Below are 24,350 nucleotides of genomic sequence, written 5' to 3' on the forward strand. Positions count from 1 at the left end.
AAATATGCGATATTTTTCTGCGTGTATGAAATTTTGTTAGCAGTTATGATACTTATAGAGACACTTTCTTGCAAAATTTCATAAACTTTGATCAATTGATTTGACAGCTACTGGTGTTGATAGGGGTGAGTGTCCGTGAAAATGTTTCGTGTTTCTCATGTGCGATGTTTGCCTACTCATAACTTTTGAATTTTTTCTGCCAATTTTCATGAAATATTCACAGAAGGTAGTCGATTATGTGTATATTATGCCTTCAAAATTCGATGATTATTGGTACACTATGAAATAATGTAATTCATTGATTGTTTAAAAACAATACAATTTTACATTATAAGAAGTTTACACTTAGCTTAGTTTAACATGTATACTGTATAGGCCTAAAAACTTATACTAATCTAGAATGGTTTAGAGGATACGTTTACCAGTGTATAGATTGAGTGATGGTGACAAAAAGTGTGAGTGATGGTGGCAAATGCGGGTTTTTACCGAAAATCTGCAGCTGTTCCGTTTCTACCGGAACCTTGTACCGTGGGGAATTCAAAATTATTCAAATAAAGCTGGAGGTCATCGAGTTCATCCCGCCAGGAAGAAATAACAAACGGTAAGCATTTGCTGAATCAAATTTACCCCAGGTTAGAATTCAACAAATTTTACGATGCAGGATCCGCCACCAACATGTTCCGTCGTGTGTTCCGAGCACTCCGAAAACTCCCGGGCATTTCGGTAAGTTTGATTTTCAGAATCTTGTTACCAAAATCTTCAATGTTATTCTATTTTGTTTCAGTCAATTCGATGCCTTAAGTTCTTGAGCAATCATCAGTTTTTGGCTCTCCCGCGCGAAGTTTCACGAAAATCTCACGAGGATATGGAAAATTAACCCGATTGACGAGCTGGCAAATAGTGTGGCGATCCAACTGCGGAATGCTGCTCCGGATGAATGTTAAATTTGTTGCCCACCTGGACTCGGGATCTCCCACGAAAGCTATCGATGATGAATGGACACTACCGGGGATGCTGCCGAGATTGAGTTCATTTAAAATGTTTATTTTTGTTATTATCAATGCAAATAAATTTGTTTTTGAACTATCATTGCGTTTTTTTTTTCATACAAATACAAACGATGGAAAACAACATTATTTCTACGCGTATTAAAATTAAATCCGGGTTATACTAGCCTAGATATACCTAACTTATACTAGAATACGTGTAAGTCTAAGTTATACTAGGCTAGTATGATCTGCATTTAAACTACGCTTGGGGTCAACCAGGCGAATATGCTTTAAGCGTGGGATTTATACTATTTAGTTTTGATTTTTTCAGAGTGTATAGTAATTTCAATACTACAATTGAAACAACAAAGTGTACTGACTAATTGCTGTCTGAGGGGCTAAAATCACGTTCAGTCCCAATACATGTTTCGACCATAAAATTGTTAAAAGTGTATCGATTTTTTTGAAATTTTGCCTGTGCAAGAAATGTAGATTGAGAGGTTTGTGTTCAAAATTTCCTATGCCAAATTCAAAAGTTACAGCGCTAACAAGCAAAACTAGGGGCTGTACAAAATTCAATGGAGCACATTCTACTCCTTCATTGCTACAACAAAAAGTACACCGTTTATCATCGCTTTCATCAGTCTAGTGAGCTTCCATGAAAAGCCGTTCTAGTCCATGATTTTCCATAGATCTGTGCGGTCGATTCTGTCGCATGCCGCCTTGAAATCGATGAACAGGTAGTCCATTGAGATCTGGTATTCACGGATTTTTTGGAGGATTTGTCTCACGGTGCAGATCTGATTCGTTGTCGAGCGGCCGTCGACGAAGCTGGCTTGATAACTTCTCAAAAACTCATCCACTTTAGTTGAAGGACGATGGAAGTTTATCTAAGATAGCACTCTGTACGCGACATTTTGAATTGTTCTCAAACTCCTTGGCGTGTTCGACTGTAGTTGGGAACTAATGTTTTGTGGCTTCTCAGTCTTGACAAAATCAAAACGCTGTTATTTTATTTTGTCCGACGTTTCGGTCCATTTGGGTCCTTCTTCAGGGACGGACCGAAACGTCGGACAAAATAAAATAACAGCGTTTTGATTTTGTCAAGACTGAGAAGCCACAAAACATTAGTTCTCAAACTCCAACTTGTCACCTTTCTTGAAGATGGGGCAAATGACCCCTCCTCTAGTAGCTGGTCGGTCTCTCATATCTGGACTATTAGTCAGTACAGGCAGGCAACTTTTCCGGTACCATTTCGATGAGTTCAAACAGGACGTTCCACATACCAATCTTTCAATCGCAAGTCCTTTACAAGTCCTTGCCGTTGTTGGTCTCGGTTTATATTATCTTGTTGATCGTTCACTGCATGGTTCTTTTACGGCTGGCTCGCAGGACCTATCATAAACTCAATCACCCGGTTTACTGTCTGGCGGGGCTCTGTAAGTTTGTCGTCCCTGACAGTTTAAGACCAAAGTTCTCACGGGGTTGGTTACTTGATCTTCCTAAAGGATGTTCGCCTTTACCATGCCAAACTGGAAACCATATAACTAATTAATGAATAGAATAGCTGATAACTTTTCTGGTCGATCCTTCCCTGTTGGACGACCAGGAGTCAAGTTATCATATAATTGAAATTCAGTTCAGTGAGAAAGTGTTCTTCAACTAATAGCTAAAACAAGTATTAAATAAATTTATAAGAAGAGAAAGTGAAATTTTAATTGGCGGTATAAATTCATAAATATTTTTGGATAAATCTATTCAAAATTTCCATATTAGTAACATCCACATATTCAATCACTAAGCTGTGAAGCATTATCTGTCGGTTTCGATGTTACCCAATATAGACACAGATGCTATCAAAAAAAATACTTTGTAAAAGACAACCAAAACATGTATTTCAACAAATATTCCAAGTCTATCAACACGGTACTGATTTTCTAAACTGCATCAATCAAACTCCAAGCTTCTGAAAGAACCCTCCACACCAAACAGCGCGCTAGCGGTTTTTGGCTTGCCTGGTCGTTTACGCTCATCGTTACGGTATTTGGCATCTTCGAGGAATATCTGACGGTGGTTTATTAAATTGTCACGGCAATCCGCAATGATTGCAGCTAGCTTTCCACCACTGCCCCCGTATTCTTCCGGTAGGAACGATTTCGGAATAACCTGGTGCAGTGCTTCGAACGTGTCGTGTACGGCGATACGCTCTTGAATCTTTTTACTCAAAAATCCGTGGAACATCTTGAAGAGAGCGTCAAATCCAGTCGATGGATTCACAAAGTGGATACCTTTGGTTCGGATTGGGAAAGCTTCTATCACTGATGTCATTTTCCTGGAAAGTATGATACTTCGTCTTGATATGGAACTGTATGAATAGTCATAGTTAACCTACTTGATAAATGTGGGACTGAATTGCGATAACGCTGACAAAGTCAGCCCTCGGAGATCAACAAGCACCATGTGGCCGGCAATGATAGATGTGTCATCGTTCAGAAGCAACAGATCTGTGATCATATAGCAGACCTTCATTATGTCCACGATGGAATATTTACTAGGATCGTAAGCTCCCATTCTCACTAACACAATTCGTGGCCCATCCGGCCCCATCGTGTGCGGCAGCGGAAGGTTCACTCTGAAGGGACAAACATTAAAGATAAACAGAGTCTTATCTAGCGAGTTGGATTAACACAAAACATTATGTACCTACCCTAGCATAGCATTTTCTTGAATTTTCGCATTCGTTGGATCGCGGTTGTCGAAGAATTCCGGAATGGCTGACTTAACGGTATAGTAGTTGTCTAACTTTTCTTTGGTTTTCTCCAAGCTGTACTTACACCCACGGAGGAAATTCACCAGAAACTGATCGTCGGTGCGCGGATTGAGATGTGGTTGCTTCGAGAGCCATGCCTTCAGCGCTGCAAGATCTTCCGGGATACGGGCCGGAACCTCGTTCAGTTCGTTCTTCGCTTTTTCGGCCAGCTCCGGAGCCATCGGTCGAAGGGAAGTCATTTTTTCCGGTATGACTTTGCGGTTTATCGGACAAAAGTAACACACTCACTCGCTGCACACCGACGATTGTGAAACTGAGCGATGTGTGAGACCTGGCGAAGGAGATTGTCGATTTTTTTATGAATTTATTGAAATTGTGCAGTGATAAGAGTCGAGAGATAGCAAAAACAAATCGGGGCTTGTGATATCAAACTCGATATCTTATCAGTTATTATTAAATTTAGCAATGTGTTTGTAGGTACAAGTTGATACAGTTCCTCACCGGTAGCCTCACTTGTGACATCGCTTTGTGAATGATTTAGTATTTTGATAAAACGTTATCGATATTTTTTTAAGTTTAATGCACTTTGAAAATGCATGTTTGAGGGAAAGGTTTTCAGCAAATAATGAATACTGACTTTTACAGCACCTTTATTATTCTTACGATTTAGAAGTAACCAGACCATTCAAGTAGTATTTGGATTACCTACTGTTACGAGCTAGTCTCAGAACGTCGAGTAATTTATTCAATCTTGTGATACGGCTTCTTTTAAAATTGCTTTGCTAATTTCAATTTTTACATCGAATTGTGTTTTCTTCTGGATCTCTGAAATACACAGATATTTATTTATTTATTTATATATATTTACAAAAATTAAACCGAGTCAATACAGAAACAGACAAATTGGCCGGATTTCGTGAGCATCGTACTCCAGCTGTTAAATCCGGCTCGCCGCCTAACAGCTTCCAGGGCGATATTGAACAGCAGCCATAAGAGTTCATAAGCTTGTCGCAGTCCCCGGCAAGATTCGAATGAACTGGATAGTTCATCCGAAACCCTTGCGCAGTTTTGTACACCATCCAAACCGTTGCGTTGCTTTAATCAATGTAATCAGCTTCCCAAGAAAGCCGTTTTCGTCCATCATTTTCCATAGCTCTGTGCGGTCGATATTGTCGTATGCCACTTTGTAGTCGATGTACAGGTGACACGTTGGGATCTGGTATTCACGGCATTTCTGGAGTACGGTGAAGATCTGGTCCGTTGTCGACCGACCGTCGATGAGGCCGGCTTGATAACTTCCCACGAACATTTTAGTTAAGGTGACAGACGACGGAAGATGATCTTGAATAGCACTTTGCAGGCAGCATTCAAAATGGTGATGGCTCAGAAGTTCGCATGGTCGCCTTTCTTATGAATGGATCAGATTTCCCCTTCCTTCCACTCCTCCGGTAGCTGTTCGGCTTCCCAGATCCTGACTACTAACCGGTGCAGACAGGACAGGTAACCAGCTTTTCTGGGCCCATCTTGATGAGTTCAGTTGCGATACCAACCTTTTCATCTGTATTGTTGATTTTGAACTGGTGGATGGCATCCTTAACTTCCCTCAGCGTGGAGGTTGGCTCATTTTCGTCCTCTGCTGCATTTGCGTAATCGTTCTCTTTGTTGTCGTGTTCGCCCGTGCCTAGGTCCTCCACGCTATTCAAGTGATCGTCGAAGTGCTGCTTCCACCTTTCGATCACCTCACATTCGTTCATCAAGAGCCCTCCATCCTTATCCCTGCATATTTCGGCTCGCGGCATGAAGCCATTGTGGGTTGCGTTGAATTTCTCGTAGAACTTTGGTGTTTCGTGGGAACGGCACAGCAGTTCCATTTCCTCACACTTTGCTTCTTCCAAGCTGCACTTTTTCTCCCGAAAAAGGCCGGTCTGCTGTTTCCGCTCATGTTGGTAACATTCCACGTTCTGCCGGGTTCCTTGCTGCAGCATTACCGCCCGTGCTGCGTTCTTCTCCTCCAAAATCGCTCTGCACTCCGCGTTGAACCATTCGTTTCGTCGACTCCTTTCCACGTACCCGACGGTGCGCTCAGCTGCATCGTTGATGGCTACTTTTACTGTTCTCCAGCAGCACTATAGAGGGGCAACATTGAGCTTGCCTTCGTCTGACAACGGCGCCTCGATATTCTGCGCGTATCCTAAGGCGACATTCATTTGCTGCAGTCGCTCTAGGCTGTACCGTCGCGGTCGTCGGTATCGTACATTGTTGTGACGGAAAGTTTCGAGCGCAGTTTGACCATCACCGGGTAGTGGTCGGAGTGGTCGATGTTAGTGACACGATAGGTCCTGACGTCGATAATGTCGGAGTGCCGTTCATCAATCGTGGGCGATTCGCGATTCCGTCTGCTGTGGTGATCTTCAGGTGTTACGGTAAGGGATAGGCTGACCATCCGTCCCGTATTTAACGGGACAACTAAAACATTGTAGGTGCCAACATATGCCAAAGAACTTTGTCGAACACCGTAAAGTGATCCAACACCTGTGAAAAAAGTTGTACCCTAGGTGAAGTGAGGATAAACTTTATTGTTGTTTTTCCAATACATGTAAAGGAATAATATCAATAATGAAATCTCAATACTTTGCCTCACTTTGCCTAGGGTAAAACTTTTTTCACAGCCGTCGGATCACTTCACGGTCTTCGACAAAGTTCTTTGGCATATAGTCACCTACAATAATACCAAAGGGTTTGATTTATGAACGCTTACAGCGCCACCTAGCGGCAAAATTCGAAAACTTAAAATTTCTGCATGCATTTGGCCAAGTTTTCCCATACAAACTTCAAGCGTGTTGAGCGCCCGATTAGGCTCAACCGATTTTGTTCAAATTTTGAACGTAGCTTCTGGGAGTCCAAAACAACTGATTTAGGAGGTACGACTTGGCATTTTTCGTAATTTGTGTGATTCGTTTAAGTGTGGGCCACCCTAATGCGGGTGCTCCCAATGAAGTTGAGAGATCAGCAGTTTCACGTACCGATTTTCCAATCGTAAGTTCTTTTTATTCGCTGGGATCGATGCCGTTGGTCTCGGTTCGTATTATTCTGTTGCTGATTTTCTGTTACAATGGCACACCAACCCCCTACTTTCCGGAGGATCATAGTGCACAGTGGAGTTTAGAGCCCTTTCTTGGGACTCGGACGCCGATCAACCGCCTCTAACATGGGTATCAGACGCTGTTGTATGAGTCGTTCCTCCTGAAGAACCCCCCTCCCTCTTCCCTGTCTGCCAACAACTAAAGTTCCCATCGGGGTTGGTTACTCGAGCTTCCCTAAGATTGCTCGAAGCCCGACCGGTGCCACGCGGAGATAGAGATAGAAGGGATGCTGGGCAGAGACTAGTGATCTCAATGGGATCTGTATTGCGCGAATTACCCAACCTTATCCGTGACGAAGATAAGCAAAGTAGTGGAATTTAAAGGAATTTGCTCATCCTTTCTTAATTTTTCTTTAAAAGTTTCATCTGTTAGTTTTTCTTTTGGAAAAATGAAGTAATAGTGAATTGATTTATTTTTTTATTTCAACTAGTGATTTCAAGTGTAAATAGTAGCTCTCTCTATCTTCTATTAAACGACTTTTCGTTTTGAGCGAGGGTTTGAAAATGCTTTCGTGTAAAATCAGAAAAATGCCAACAATTTGGCCAACAATCGACAAAAATCTACGGGTCCGCAGAAATGGTTGTTGCTCTAACTAACGAGGGGCTCATCAATTTCAGCAATCAAATGCATTTCCTTTTTTTGTGAGAGTTTTTGCTTTTCTAAAAGCATCATCTATAAAATGTTTAAAGACAAAATGTAAATACTGGGCCGGTCTTTGCGAAAGTTACTCCAATTCTAGCTCCAATCTTATATGGTTCCTGTAGTGTAATTTAGCTTCAAACTGTTGATAGCGCCACTAGCGACTATGTTATCATTTGATGACATAAAACAAAATTCTAAATGGTAGATCTTTTTAAGCATTAAAACTTTGCCGAAGAAAGTAAGGGAGCAAAGCCCAAAATGCCAAGATGGGGTAAAATGGCCCAATTCATAAAATCATTCCTGAATGGGATTTGATCATTAGGGGAACAAAGCCCAAAATGTCAAGATGGGGTAAAATGGATCAACTCATAAAATCATTCCTGAATGGAACTTGATCATTGCTATAGGTGAATGGTGTCAATATATGTTTGCATCAAACATTCTTCTAGAAGCTAGGCCACCAAACCCACGAAAAATCCTTTGATTTCCCAATGAAAATTGGCAACTTCCGGTTTTTCGTGCTTGCAATTAAGGTTTTCTGGTGATTTTATTACCAGCCAAGTGTTTCCAACGAGATGCAGGCACACATGGAGGCGCATGGTTGTTGTTGTCTAAGCTTTCCATGTTAGGGGTCATTCAAATATTACGATCATCGTTTTGCGGGGAGGGGGGTAACACTCCATTTATTGAGTATACGAAAAAAGCGGGACGGAGGAGGGAAAAGGAGTCGGAAATATCCGAAAACTGATGGACGTAATTTTGAATGTTTTCAGGAAGTGGCATCTTACCCCATGGCAGACGGTCGTTTTGCACCACTTCCATTCTACGAACCAGTTTTTAAAATCGCTATAAATCGATGAAAATTTAATAGTTTAGTGAAATTTTTTTGCTGAAGTATCGAGCAAATATTGTCTAGTTGTGGTGAAAGCCTAACAAATGAGGTTAATCTATATATATATCTATATAAAAATGCAGTGGCATACGTGGGACCGCGCATAACTTGCGAACGGATGGTCCGATTTGGGTCGTCTAAGTTTTGTTCTGTTAGTTTTCACCCAAGGAAGGTTTATGAGGCCTAAAACATGGAAAATTTGAGGGTTTTTGAAAATCGGGTTTTCATACATTTGAACGGGGACTTGGGTGCTTGGCTAGGGACTTGGAACGTCAAAAAACGCAGTAGGCAAGCCGAAGTTTGCCGGGTGCAGCTAGTTATAATTGAAAACGATGAAAGTTTGAAAAATGGCGTTTTACCCCACTTTCCCCTATTGTGCTATCTCTTAACACACACGAGATAATGGGCCACATCCCCAAAATAGCCGAAAATCCCATAAGCCCTCCTAGTCTCACATTTAACAGAATCCCCGACCAGTGATCTTAAGAGTCTCGACTGTAGGGTAGGGCGGGGCAAGATGAGCACCCTAAGGATCACGTTGAGTTTATTGAAAGTTAACACAATTTTTCGAAGTACCTCTCAATAGTTCTTTTCTATATCATGTTTTCTATCACCCATAAACATAGGAGGGTTCAAAATTCACAATAAGGATGATTTATTTGACTAAACAAAAAATATGTTTTATGGTCAGTTCGAACATGCTACGGGGCAAGAAGAGCACTTCATTAAAATCCCAATATTTTAACAATAAATTGGCCACACAGTGATTGATATAGTGTACCTTGTTTATAGCTATAGTTCTAAAATTATCAATGCTTTCGATAATTATAAAACAAATGCGATTTTATAATACTTTATACAAAATGACCCGAAAAACAATAAACGATTATTAAGTTGCTTATTTTTAGGAATTATAATACTTTATACAAAATGACCCGAAAAACAATAAACGATTATTAAGTTGCTTATTTTTAGGAATTTACGCAACCAAATAGTTGCAGCGGTTATTGAAACCTATGTTCGGCAATATTGAGTGGATTCCAATAATTTCAAAATATTTTCTATATTCCCCTCAGGGGTGCTCTTCTTGCCCCACTATAGGTAAATAACTAAAATTGAATTTTAATGTTTGTTTTTAGAAAATATTTTCTAATATAAATTAAAATGCTTTGCACTAAGCTAGTTATGTTGTCTGATGACAAGAATTATGGTAAAAATTTGATTCTGACATAAAAACCTTATTTTATTCTGATGATTTCTTATAAGAAAATGCTAAAAATCCATGCTATTGACTAATTTGACGATATGTTTTAATTCGTTCATTATGAAGTACCTTATATCAGGTTTACAAACAGGATAAACATTATCCTAACGGATTATGAACTTGTTTGGGCAAAATTCATCATAAAAGTAGTAAAACGGAGGGGTGCTCATCTTGCCCCGGGTGGCCATCTTGCCCCGTCCTACCCTATAGCGTTGATCGTAACGGTTTCGATCCTACTCCTAGCTATCAACCCATAGAACAGATAACGTATTGTACGTATCCTCATAATTGTTAGTCATCACTCGTAGCAGATTGTAGACATCAATGAGCTTATTTTTCCTCAGAGAATGAGAAGCAAAATCGAATATAGACACTTGGTTGGAATAGCGTCACACGAGGTTTCAAATGACTAGGCATTAGTTCGATGTACTTAAGCAGAAGTTCGTCTGCCTCCTCAGTAACATGTAATCTAATCATCGCTGGATCGCTGATTTTTGCGAGGAGGTGCAATTATTTTTTGCCTCTGAAAGAAATATCAATCGTCGGATAGTATCAAACGAAAGTCTTATCGTGAATATGGCGCAATTTACTTGATCCAAAACCGTGTCCCAATTAAATCGGGTTTACTTGCGCACCTGGTGGGAACTCAAATTATAGCCATGATAATCTATCATATGGCGACAGTATCTTTCACATATCTACGTGTAGTCAGAAAGGCCATGCTAAGAGGGTCTGAATTAGTAGAACCCTGATCAACTGAGGATCTTTTCGCAAGGCAAATTTCTTAGAAATCCTTCGGATCCTCTGCGCAGAATACCCTCTTCAATTGTATGTATCTTTATATTTTTCTGGAAAGTTTCAATTATAAACAACCCATCTACTAAATATAAAAATGAACGTTTCGGATCATCAACGGCGGGGGATGCTTCGCAAAATATATTTATTAAGCTTTTTCTCTGTTTGTAAAAAAAAGTACAAAACTGCTTAACCAGTACAACTACCTAATTTTCTTATTTTCGAATCATCATAACATTCAACACAGTTCTCTTGAAAATAGTATCCCGCAGGGTGTAATGATAGTAAGAAAGTTCCATCACCATCTTTTAAAAATCTAACCGGACAGGAAGAATGAGAAACTTTATACAAATCGAGTGTTTGATACAGCAAAAATGTATACGTGTGAAGAATGCATTCTCCGTTCAACTGCAAGAACGAGTTAAAATACAGCTAAAACTCTACACAGTAAAAGAATAAATATTGCACAGAAATTATGTTTTAAAACTTGTCTGTTAGATTAAATCGATTACGATTTTCCATTCAATCAATACAAACCGGAAGGCAAATCAGTCACTTTAGAACCCAAGTTTGTCTGGCTGCGACTGTTCTCTCTCAACAATGACCCATTTCCAGGATAGAGCATCTGGGGCCCGTTGGTAGATCGTAGCTTGAAATTAGTGTTACCGGTGCTCATTTTGGCACCCACGGTGGTACCATTCATTCCGCCAGCGGCTGAAGAGTGCTGATTGATAACTCGAGCCTTTTGGAAAGCATTGGACTTTGCTCTTTGTTCACTGGACATAACGATGTCAATCATCGAATCTACCCCATATGCGCCCATTCTATCGAGATTCTTGGTGACCTTCTTCGCTTCCAATGCAGCGGTTATGTCTGGTTTGGGATACTTCCCGGCGCTATTCATATCAGTCATGAAGAACACCCCGTTGAATTGCTGCGCTGGTGGGTTTTGCTGAGGGATTTCACGCTCAAGAGACTGCGCTCGCAGCATCCGCGACTCTTTGTCGCGTGCATCCATGATCACGTTCAGTATGGCTCGGTTCGAATCTTTGGTCGATGCACGACTTCGGTGTAGAGCTTGAGACTCAGTTGCTGTGTGGATCACATCCGGTCGAGTAGGATCATTTACTTCCGATGGGTAAAATGTTTCCTCAACGTAGGGCTTCTTTTGGGATTTACCCGTATCTGCAACTTCGAAAAAGTCCAATTTGCTGTCGTTATTCACCATAAGGAGATCATAGCCTGATTCCCCATCCGAAGGGGTAGAAATGAGATGAGCTAAAGAACGGGATTTGCGGGGTGGGTGAGGTAGCAGGTTAACAGGTACTATTTCATTTTCAGTGTTGATTTCTAAGCTATAAAGAGTCTTCTCTGGCAAATCGTCCATTTGATGAAACAAGACTTCATTTTGATCTGATATTTCACGTTCCGCATCGTTGACAATGTTTTGCAGTTCTTCAATCACATCTTCGATAGTGGCATTCGTATCATCATCATTGTTACTCACGTCATGCGTCTGCTCGTCGTTTTCTTGGTTCAGAGAGATACTGAACTTATGAGAATTTGTGCTTGACCCATCCTTGGTTGGGAATACACGTGGGGGCTCTGGAGTAGATGATTGTCCAGTTTCTGAACTACTGATACCTTCGTCATCGTTTTCAGAGGTATTTCTCTTAGCTTGAGGTGGAACTTGTCGCGGAAGAGCAACTGGTCGTTTCTCCAGACTTGAGCTATTGGATGCGTCCTGACTTTGGGTACCTTTCAGTCTAAGAACTTCTCGTTGCAACTCAGCGCATCGTTCCTGCAGCCGTCTTTCCATTGTTGTCAATACAGTCTTCTCCTCATGCAGAATTTGTACTCTTCGCTCGAGAATAACCAACCGACTGCGTACTTGTTCAGCGGAGCGAGCCTGACTCTGAAGCTGTTCAATATCAATGCGAATGGCATCCCACCTTTTTACCTCCACCCTGAGTCGTTCTAACCACGGTGAGGTGGATGAAATGACTTTGCACATCTGCGCTGGATCAAGTCCTGCTTGATGAAGTTCTGCTTGCAGATATAGACGCACTTGTACACTTTCAGCGCTTTCCAAAAATGTGTTAACAAATTTCATCCCGACTGCCTGTAGTTCCCCAGATCCACCACCACTGTTGAGCATTCCCACAAGCAACCTAAACCGAACTGGTTCAGCACAGCGGAGACGCAATGTGGACAAAGCTTCCGACACAGCGGTATGTCCTTGCTGTTGACTACGTTGAGTTCCATCACCGAGAGCTGATTTGTCGCAAGCGATCGTCAAAAGCTGCAAAGCGACTATCCGCGATCGAATACCGGTACCAGTTGCAGCAGCGGCCAATGGAAGCAATCCTATCGGAGTGGTCCCAAGCCTTGCGCCAGCTTCGGGACTTCTTGTACAACAGATACTCAAGCATTGTCTAAAAATAAAAGAAATACATATTAAGCTTCTTAGATTTAAGTTCAAATATCACGCCCTTACAAGCAAGCCAATTCGTCAAGCAGGGCACGTCTCTGATAAGATTGATTGGTTCTTGGTATCGATCCGGGCGCTGGCATGGTCGTGGTTCCGTTCATCGGCATACTTTGGCTCAACTGGACGGCTCGAAGAACTTCCAACAGTAAGCTGACCCCATCTAACGGACTGGAGACAAATTCCTGGACAAAGCTGTGTGGGAAAACCGAGATCGAAACAAAACAGATAAAAGCAAAAAGGCGTTAGTTAATGAGCGGTGGCGCTGATGGGTTCCTTTTGTTGTGACGACGCGACGGCACGTGCGCGCTTCGGGGGCCTGCGTGTACCTCCATAGGCCGTATACAAGCAGATGAACGGGAAAGAAGATGCATGAGATAAGCTAATGATTCGGTCGGTTACCTAATCCTTTCATCGCGAGCTCGTTTTAACGGGAGCGATCAAGAAAAGGCAATGTTATGAAATTAAATCAGAAAAAAATGGACGTCGGTACCAGCTGTTCAAAATGCGAATCAGTCTTGTGTTATGAAATTTGCAACAGTTTCGAAAGGGAATGTGTGAGGGTGATCGAACGATGATTTTCAATTAGGAATGTAATTGGCTACGGTTGTGGCCGTTGCACGCGTCGGCTAATTACTTTTATATAATGGAGAATAATGATTTGTACAATGAATACAAGGTAAATTAGATGATCATTAGTTAGGTTATTATTATTATTAGCTTTATTAGGGAGATTTTCAGCCCGAGGCTGGTTCATCTCCAAATGAATAGGAAAAATCTGGAGATGCCTTAAGGGCGTCAGCAGACTACAAGGTTTATAACGGAATCGATGAATATAAGTTTACTTAATTCTACTTACATCTAGTTTCTGGTACGAGCCGTCTTTACAAAAGATAAACTGTCAGTTAATTACTAGCGGGAGTTACCAGAACGTTTTCCATCTCGTATTCCTATTTTATAGCATTATTGATCGGTAAATTGCAAGTGGGAGTGATTTTTTCGAACGAGACAGAGCCGGACCAACAACGGGTGGCATCAAACCACCCATTGAAGGCCAGGATGCTCCGACGAGGCAAAAAGAAGGTTAGGGTAGTTTGGGATGGGGCTTACGACACCAGAATAAAATTCTCGGGCTGCCCAGGAGTTTTGAGTGTTTCGCGTGGGGATGTGATTAGTTAGGTTATTGCATGAAAATAAAAGATTAAATATCATTTACTAATCGAACCCAGTTACGATTAACTGTACTAAGCACAGCCAGAGCATAATTAAAAACAAGTTTTACAATACGAGAGCAACTTTAACGACCAACACATAAAAAAATGTCAGCAAGAAGGAAACAATGATTGTTACATAGGTGAGATGGGGGTATAACGCTCCCCTTAAGGAATGACTCGATTTTAGCCATGAAACGCACAAAATACTCAATCTAGGGTGTGAGAGATACGAGTTAGGGAGCGTTAATAAATGACGTAGCATTTAGGTGGAAGTGGAGTCTGGGAATGTGTGACGAATCATGTACAGGGGATATTCAAAATAACTGGGACAGGTAAAATTTTCACTTTTCAAAAAATGTTCAACTCGCTGTAACTTTTCGAAAAGGGCATCAAATATTCGAACCACGCTAAGAAAATTTTAGAAAGACTCACAATAAGGCCGACACCGGGTGAAATATTTCAAATAAGCTTAACATGTTTATCTATCATTTTAAATATTTTTCTAATAAATTTAAATGCAATTTTGATTATTGATGCATAGATACATCTAATCTTGTGTCATCAGAACGGAAAGCATGTTGAAAAATCCTCAAACTGAGAAATACGAATAGAAAATGTGATGGAAAATGTTTGCATCGAGTTTTCTCAATGTTAACGTTCTGGGGATAGGCCCTTTTCAAATGTAACGCGAGAATTATACCTTTTTCTAGAATCTTTATAACTTTGAGTAGAATGGCCCGATCTTTTCCAAATTTGAACCACTGATATACAACTAGTTGATGAACATACAGTAAAAATTTGAGATTATTTGATGCCCTTTGTTACAGCGTGTTTAACATTTTTAACATTACCTCTCCCAGTTATTTTAAGTATCCCCTGTATTAGGTGTGGAAAATATGCTACCAGGGTGAGTGAGGGGGGAGGGGGGTGGGTGGGTAATTGATCAAAAAATGACACGTCATTTTTTTTCTTCTTCTTCTATATGGCTCTGCTTCCCCTCTGGGACTTGGCTTGCCCCGCTTCAACTTAGTACCCTTTGAGCACTTCCACAGTTATTAATTGAAGGGCTTTCTTTGCCTGCCATTGCATGAATTTGTATATTGTGAGGCAAGTACAATGGTACAATATTGCCCAGGGAGTCGAGAAAATTTCCCCGACCGGAACGGGAATCGAACCCGCCGTCTATGGATTGATGATCCGTAGCCTTAACCACCAGGCTAACTAAAGACCCCAACGTCATTTATGGACGCTCTCTTAGTCAGTAATAGTATGGATTGGGCAAGGAAGCGCGAGCTTGAAGATATTGTTCTGAACTAAAAGTATGAATAGGTGAGATTAAGTAGCGATAATTGCCGGCTGTTCGGGCTCGAAAGAAGTTGATCATCAATATTAATTTCTATTCCCAATCAGCCTAGATAGCCGTGTAGTGTCGGTAGCAGTTCCTTCAACTGGCTAAGAATATCACTACGGCTTGCCTGATCCAAAGTCCACCAAACAGGCGACCCCTAATTCATGGTGTCAATCGGATTAATGCGTACCGTGCCTAGGAATAGATGGTTAGGGGGGTCTAATAAAAACCTAACCGTTAACGGTGCCTGTGGAGCAGGGTTGTTAACGTTAATCAACGATTAACGCCGTTAACGTTAATTTTCGTCCGAATCAACGTCAACGGCGTTGCGTTAATTTTCTAGCCAGTTAACGTTAACGTCAACGGAATGCGTTAAATTAACGTCAACGAATGCCGTTAATGTTGGCGTTAATTGATGTGATTTGCTTTGTGATCTGTGTGACACTTGTGTTTTTTTTTTTCAATTTTTGGGTAGATTAATATTTGTGTTTGACATTTTTTTTTTCATTACTCACTAGCGAGATTTTTTTTTAGGAACTTGTGCGCCGGCATTTGACCAATAGTGTCATAATTGAATCAATATCGTCCACGTCAAGAACCTGCAAAATGCTTTGCCGATTTACTCAGGAAGCGTGAGTTTATGCTTCGGAAGGAAGTAATGGTGTTGGTACATTATGCACCTTCAGTTGTGAACTGAGCGCGCTTGTTATGCAATGAGCCATTTTACGAGACGTTTCAGATCAGCTGATCGCTCATTTCAAGAATGAAAATTTGACAGGAGGTTGCGCCCAAGCCCGTGAGTGTTAATATCAATATCAACACTGTTGTCGTTTCGTAAAATAGACTATACACCCAGCGCACTCGTCTTTGGGACTGGAAGTGCCCAAAGCGCTCTAATTTCGTCCATGACTATCCCCCGGTGTTTTTAGGCTATCCACATGTTGTCTGTGGACAATTATAAAACCTGACTCATCTTATGTAGCTATTGAGTTGATCACAGTAGCCATCCATGCAAATGTCAAAAATTTTCCCAGCAAAATATAATTGTCTTTGTCAGTGTTTCATCTGCTTATCTAAGATATCATATAAATCACAGCCCAATAGATGTGACACTAACGAAATTTCAATCTCGTATATCTCATGATCCTGAATACTTAGAGAGTTGGTGTCTTCGGCAAAGTTGTATGGCTGGTCAAGGACTAATCGATAATAGGACTTATGTTTCCAAATTCCACCGCTAGGCTGTGCTAGTGAGCTAACAAATTTTGTTTTTCATATATATCAGGAAAATTTGCAAAAAAAATGTAACTAGCGCCGTCTAGCTGCAGAAACTCGAACCAAACGATAATTATTCTGAAAGCCCTTGATCTACCAAACAAATTTGCCGAAGACACCATCTTTCTAAAAAATCAGAATGCTGAGATATGTGAAATGTAAAATTTGTTTGCTCTCTAGCGCCGCCTAGCAGTGAAATCACGAATCATACGGCCCATATTCTGAAAGCCCTTGACCAGCTGAACAACTTTGCCGAAGAAACCAACTCTCTAAGTAATCAGGATCCTGAGATATATGGGATGGAAATTTTGTCAGTGTTGCATCTGCTTGTCTATGATATCACATAAATCACAGACAAATAGATGTGACACTAACGAAATTTCAATCTCATCTATCTCATGGTCCTGATTACTTAGAGAGTTGGTGTCTTCGGCTAAATTGTTTGGCTGGTCAAGGACTAACCAATAATTAGACTTAAGATTCAAAATTCCACCGCTAGGCGGCGCTAGAAGCAAATTTTAAAATTCGCATATCTCAGCATCCTGATTATGTAGAAAGATGGTGTCTTCGGCAATATTGTTTGGTAGATCAAGGGCTTTCAGAATAATTACCGTTTGGTTCAAGTTTCTGCAGCTAGGCGGCACTAGTTGCAATTTTTTGCAAATTTTCCTGATATATATGAAAAACAAAATTTGTTAGCTCACTAGCACCGCCTGCCGGTGGAATTTGGAAACATAAGTCTTATTATCGGTTAGTTCTTGACCAGCCATACAACTTTGCCGAAGACACCAACTCTTTAAGTAATCAGGATCATGAGATTGAAATTTCGTTAGTGTCACATTTATTGATCTGTGATTTATGTGATATCTTAGACAAACAGATGAAACACTGATTACTTAGTGAATTGAATAGAGAAGAATCTGAATTATTCGATTTTGCACACCTTTCCGACAAATTTACCGAAATATTTGGTTAGACCCAAGTAGATTCACTAAAATGTACAGTCTAGTATTAATTAAATATGTATTACAATCAACGTAAAATTAACGGAGTCGTTAACGTTAAATCAACGCTCTGCGTTAACGTTAACGTTGATCAACGCTTCCAAAAAATCAACGGAAGAATCGTTGATCGTTACAATTAACGTTAACGAATTAACGAAACGGCGTTAATCGTTGATTAACGTTAACAACCCTGCTGTGGAGTACCAGGGCACCCTCCACAGTATTTTGCCCTTACTGTGTTAAACGGAGCAATGACGCAGTGGATCTTACTACTTGGACTAGTACTTGGTACTAGTGGACCGGCTACTTCTCTTGAGTCTCATTTTCGAGGCTTAATAAAAGTGGGTAAATGCATATTTTCATGATAGGAATCAAGTTTGTACAGGTAAACCTTCAAAACAAAAAAAAACAACAATTCGTTTATCATTGGTCGTGACGCCAATGCGCATCACACGGTTTGGGGTAGTACGGATATTAATAGTCGAGATGAGTCACTATTAGAGTATGTGTTTTCCAATAATATAGACATAGACATTTGATAAGCCTACTTTCTCAAAAGCAATCAGACAAGAGGTCTTGGATCTAACACTGTGCAGTGCTGCAATCTTTGGCAAGATCACAAACTGGCACGTGTCAGATGAGATTTCTCTATCTGATCATAAACACATAACCTTCAATTGGAGTAGTGGATATTATTCTAGAACCGCATTTGGAAATCCCAGGAAGACAAACTGGGTTCAATATGTAGAATTGTTGAATTCGCATTCATTTACGATAGGAGAAACTATCGATTCAACCCAAAAATCAGAATCATTTTCTCAAAGGGTAAATGAAAGTATCATCAATTCCTTTAAAAGAAGTTGTCCCACCATACAATCGTCTCCTACTAGAGACGTGCCATGGTGGAACTTTAAACTGAACCGCCTTAGAAAATTTGCTCGTGAAATGTTCAATAGAGCGAAACAAACGGGAGATCGAACTCAATACAGGAAAACCCTGACTGAGTACAACAACGAAATGTAGACTACAAAAAACGCTTGCAAAAGATCATGCAAATGAATTGGGAAACCTGAAGCGCGACGATGGAGTTTTTACCTTTACTCCTCGTGAAACTTTGGATTTAATGATGGAAACCCATTTTCCAGGTTCGATTCTAAGTATGGATTCCAATGATACTAAATCTCTGTAAGGTGAAGGATGTCATAGTATAAACTCTACGGAGTCAAATAGTACAGTAAACACCGCCTCAGATTTAGCTGGTGGAATCTTCACGAAGGCCGGAGTGGAAAATGCAATGAGATCTTTTCAGCCTTTTCAATCTGCAGGAGTTGATGGGATATTTCCAGCACTGATTCAAAACGGAAAAGCGGTGTTGGTTCCATCACTAATTGAGATGTTCAAGGCTAGTTTGAAAAAAAGAGAAATCACCTCTAAGCTGGGAAGTTCTTCTATAGCAGTAAGGGCAACAAAGGGTTGCCCTCAAGGAGGAGTCCTCTCACCACTAGTGGTCCTTAGTTGTAGACGATCTTCTAAGAAGCTTGTAGGAAAGAGGTTTCGAAGTTGTGGGCTTTGCAGACGATAAAGTCATTATAGTGAGATGAAAATATGACGAAATTGTTTCGGAAAGAATGCAAAGGGCCCTAAACTATACATATTCATGGTGTATTAAGGAGGGCCTTAGTCAGATCGGGTTGCATGTGGGCATCAGTTCTTGATGTCCGCTCAGTAGTAGGGCGCGGGCGGAGTTGACCCTGCCCGCCTTCCGAGGACAAAGGGAGTGGCGAGGACCACTCGGGAAACTGGCTAAGCGCCAGCATGCTACCGTGATGGACTCTCCAAAGCGTCCAAATGTTCGTTGCTGCAGGCTACGCAGCTAACCTTGTGGGTGCGATGTGCACTAGCCCCTCTCTGAAGCAATACCTTCTTGGTGGTTCCGGAGAGACGTAGGGTTTGGCGACCATAGTAATGGTTTAGTGGGTACGACCCGAGCAGAGGGGAATATCAAATTAATAACTACGAAATCACAAAACCTGTTTTTATATCTTGTTTTGTTATCATTGAATTATCAAGGCATTACGTTTCCATAACATGTTTTGTTGGACAATCTTATTTTGTTATGACCAAGCAATTGGTATGCAGCCCTTAAATAACATCTCAATATTACATTCTGTTGTGGAACAAGTTTGGTTATTATTGTATTATTGAGAGTGCACAAATACTTTATGGTATTGCTATCTAAACTAAAACAAATGTTGAAACAAAACCTACGTCATTCTACAACGTTATTTACAGCATTTGAGGGAAAGCAACTGCATATTCACTCATCAATTTGTCTTCCTCTTCCATTTATCATTACATCCAAACTGAGACAAAGTGCATGCCCCATATCACTAGCTAGTATTCCGTGGGAAAAAGTTTGCATAATGCACCAGAAAAACTGTTTAACGATTTTTTGAAAAGTGCGCAAAGTTAGGCCCTTTTTGCGCAAAGTATGGTACGCTTACGGTATCACATTTGATAAGAGGTGTGGTATATTACGTGACATGGAGGTGCTGTAATGTGTACAAAACAAAGTCCCTGCTTGGCGGCGCGAGGTTTTGCTAAATTTCTGAAATTGACTGAGTTGTAGCTGAAAAGTACCCAAAATACCAGCCACTGCCCAAGTGGCGCAGTACCCTGCATACATCCAAACGAGAACATAGCAGACGATATTGAAGGTTTTTTAAGGTTTTCAAAGGGACGTTCCAGATTCCGCCTTTGACATGTGAATTTCAATGATAAAATGTCAAACTTATGGAATAAACTTGTTTGAACGAAGCTAATACAGACAGCTGAATCCAAAATTGTAGATGGTTTTGAATGGGATTTTTCAGAAATATTTTGTATTTCACATGTTTTCCCTGTCGTTCCAGAGGATGAAGTCGGATCTACCTATTTGAAAGATAGGTACATGAATAGTTGAAAATACACCTATTAGGGAAGAGAGAAACTGAAGTTCGCATTCTCACATGTTGGTCTAAATATATAGAATTCTCAGCCATCACGAAGTCATATATGATGTAGAACAGGGTTGTTAACGTTAATCAACGATTAACGCCGTTTCGTTAATTCGTTAACGTTAATTGTAACGATCAACGATTCTTCCGTTGATTTTTTGGAAGCGTTGATCAACGTTAACGTTAACGCAGAGCGTTGATTTAACGTTAACGACTCCGTTAATTTTACGTTGATTGTAATACATATTTAATTAATACTAGACTGTACATTTTAGTGAATCTACTTGGGTCTAACCAAATATTTCGGTAAATTTGTCGGAAAGGTGTGCAAAATCGAATAATTCAGATTCTTCTCTATTCAATTCACTAAGTAATCAGTGTTTCATCTGTTTGTCTAAGATATCACATAAATCACAGATCAATAAATGTGACACTAACGAAATTTCAATCTCATGATCCTGATTACTTAAAGAGTTGGTGTCTTCGGCAAAGTTGTATGGCTGGTCAAGAACTAACCGATAATAAGACTTATGTTTCCAAATTCCACCGGCAGGCGGTGCTAGTGAGCTAACAAATTTTGTTTTTCATATATATCAGGAAAATTTGCAAAAAATTGCAACTAGTGCCGCCTAGCTGCAGAAACTTGAACCAAACGGTAATTATTCTGAAAGCCCTTGATCTACCAAACAATATTGCCGAAGACACCATCTTTCTACATAATCAGGATGCTGAGATATGCGAATTTTAAAATTTGCTTCTAGCGCCGCCTAGCGGTGGAATTTTGAATCTTAAGTCTAATTATTGGTTAGTCCTTGACCAGCCAAACAATTTAGCCGAAGACACCAACTCTCTAAGTAATCAGGACCATGAGATAGATGAGATTGAAATTTCGTTAGTGTCACATCTATTTGTCTGTGATTTATGTGATATCATAGACAAGCAGATGCAACACTGACAAAATTTCCATCCCATATATCTCAGGATCCTGATTACTTAGAGAGTTGGTTTCTTCGGCAAAGTTGTTCAGCTGGTCAAGGGCTTTCAGAATATGGGCCGTATGATTCGTGATTTCACTGCTAGGCGGCGCTAGAGAGCAAACAAATTTTACATTTCACATATCTCAGCATTCTGATTTTTTAGAAAGATGGTGTCTTCGGCAAATTTGTTTGGTAGATCAAGGGCTTTCAGAATAATTATCGTTTGGTTCGAGTTTCTGCAGCTAGACGGCGCTAGTTACATTTTTTTTGCAAATTTTCCTGATATATATGAAAAACAAAATTTGTTAGCTCACTAGCACAGCCTAGCGGTGGAATTTGGAAACATAAGTCCTATTATCGATTAGTCCTTGACCAGCCATACAACTTTGCCGAAGACACCAACTCTCTAAGTATTCAGGATCATGAGATATACGAGATTGAAATTTCGTTAGTGTCACATCTATTGGGCTGTGATTTATATGATATCTTAGATAAGCAGATGAAACACTGACAAAGACAATTATATTTTGCTGGGAAAATTTTTGACATTTGCATGGATGGCTACTGTGATCAACTCAATAGCTACATAAGATGAGTCAGGTTTTATAATTGTCCACAGACAACATGTGGATAGCCTAAAAACACCGGGGGATAGTCATGGACGAAATTAGAGCGCTTTGGGCACTTCCAGTCCCAAAGACGAGTGCGCTGGGTGTATAGTCTATTTTACGAAACGACAACAGTGTTGATATTGATATTAACACTCACGGGCTTGGGCGCAACCTCCTGTCAAATTTTCATTCTTGAAATGAGCGATCAGCTGATCTGAAACGTCTCGTAAAATGGCTCATTGCATAACAAGCGCGCTCAGTTCACAACTGAAGGTGCATAATGTACCAACACCATTACTTCCTTCCGAAGCATAAACTCACGCTTCCTGAGTAAATCGGCAAAGCATTTTGCAGGTTCTTGACGTGGACGATATTGATTCAATTATGACACTATTGGTCAAATGCCGGCGCACAAGTTCCTAAAAAAAAAATCTCGCTAGTGAGTAATGAAAAAAAAAATGTCAAACACAAATATTAATCTACCCAAAAATTGAAAAAAAAAAACACAAGTGTCACACAGATCACAAAGCAAATCACATCAATTAACGCCAACATTAACGGCATTCGTTGACGTTAATTTAACGCATTCCGTTGACGTTAACGTTAACTGGCTAGAAAATTAACGCAACGCCGTTGACGTTGATTCGGACGAAAATTAACGTTAACGGCGTTAATCGTTGATTAACGTTAACAACCCTGATGTAGAATAGGATGCTAAAGTGGAGGCCATACCCGACTAGATGAACATAACAATAATATATCATAATTATATCTTAATGTGATATAACTAACAAATTATGTTATAATTTTGTTATGACATGGACTGTTTCAAACTTTTTCAAACTTAATTATAACAAAATATATTATAATCTTTTGTAACTAGTTTTGTTACAAATAAATCAGAACAAACTCTGTTATAACTTTGTTATTTTTGCAACTGAACAAAATAATCAGTTGCAAAAATAACATAATTATATCAGAATATGAAATAATTTTAATTTTTAGCTATATTACAAAAAATGAGAAATTTGATTAAGTATTCGTTTTTTTTTCATTGCTTGTAGAGCAAAAGGTCAATGGATAGCAGGTAAAAGATCAGAAAATGTTTATAAGGAAACAGCTTTATTCTATGTAATTTAAAAATTAAAAAAAAAACATTCAATTGCTGTTGAGGGGCTGCAGTTTTGCTTGTTTTTCATTGCGTAGAATGCCGGAAGCGTATCCGGCTGCCCTCAAAACTGAAAAGTACTCATATTTTTTCAACTTTGAACCGATTTAAGTGAACTTCGACTCGTTTGAATAAGAAATCTTTTTTTTTATTGATTGGTTATGCGAATAGAACGATTGGGTTACGCGGTATTCCCAAAAGTCCAAATTTTCTGGAACATATCCTTATGCTATTGAGGGGCCCAGATGCAAAGAGGTGTAAGTGACCGTTTTGTCGAGTTTGAGCTGAACATATAAAAAAAATCTTCAGATTTCAAGCTCACAGGAACTTTTTAAAGATTATTTTTATGATGATTAGAAAAATTACAGTAAATCAAAGAAAATTGGGTTGATATTGAAACTCCATACATTTTGAATGGGATGAAAAACTGGTGAAAAACTTCAAAGCTCATTTACTCGAAAGTGGGTTTTTGTAACTTACACTCCTTTGCTTCTAAGCTCCTCTATTCTAATATCGGCGTTGTTGGAGTTAGCGTATTGAAAAAAATATGGTCTCTCGTGAAACATGCTTCGTAATTACACTGTTGAAAACGCTTTGACATCCACGTGCAGCACAACAGAACATGTGCTCGATGAACAAATTGAGATTTGAATTATGAAAATGCTACGGTCAACCTTGGCTTGGTCAGCCAAAGCCAAATCAAGAAATTGACATTTATGCTTCGTAATGATTACTTTGAAGTCAATACTTTGGGCCTAGGCTGGGCAGATATGC

At 40.0% G+C, this 24,350-nt stretch overlaps 2 protein-coding genes across 9 annotated transcripts in view; both read right to left on the reverse strand.

Annotated features, from left to right (window-relative positions):
- Positions 1-2,857: 2,857 nt before the first annotated feature.
- On the reverse strand, positions 2,858-4,102 carry LOC109420406 (alpha-tocopherol transfer protein-like). The gene is made up of 3 exons (XM_019694739.3): positions 3,697-4,102; positions 3,382-3,621; positions 2,858-3,321 (listed from the first exon to the last, which is right to left on the reverse strand). Exons 1-3 carry the CDS (start codon positions 3,996-3,998, stop codon positions 2,937-2,939), a joined length of 927 nt encoding a protein of 308 aa, XP_019550284.3. The 5' UTR covers positions 3,999-4,102; the 3' UTR covers positions 2,858-2,936.
- A 6,524-nt stretch (positions 4,103-10,626) lies between these two features.
- Positions 10,627-24,350, reverse strand: part of LOC109402320 (uncharacterized) — a 397,433-nt gene continuing 383,709 nt past the window's right edge. For all 8 annotated transcript variants that reach the window (XM_062860908.1, XM_062860910.1, XM_062860909.1 and 5 more), the window contains 2 exons: positions 12,993-13,178; positions 10,627-12,930 (listed from right to left, as the gene is read on the reverse strand). In XM_062860908.1, the coding sequence (XP_062716892.1) occupies positions 11,022-12,930; positions 12,993-13,178 (2,095 nt within the window). In that variant the 3' untranslated portion in view covers positions 10,627-11,021. The remainder of the gene's footprint in view (positions 12,931-12,992; positions 13,179-24,350) is intronic.

This window comes from Aedes albopictus, chromosome 3 (assembly GCF_035046485.1).
Source record: "Aedes albopictus strain Foshan chromosome 3, AalbF5, whole genome shotgun sequence".
Lineage (NCBI taxonomy): Eukaryota > Metazoa > Arthropoda > Insecta > Diptera > Culicidae > Aedes > Aedes albopictus.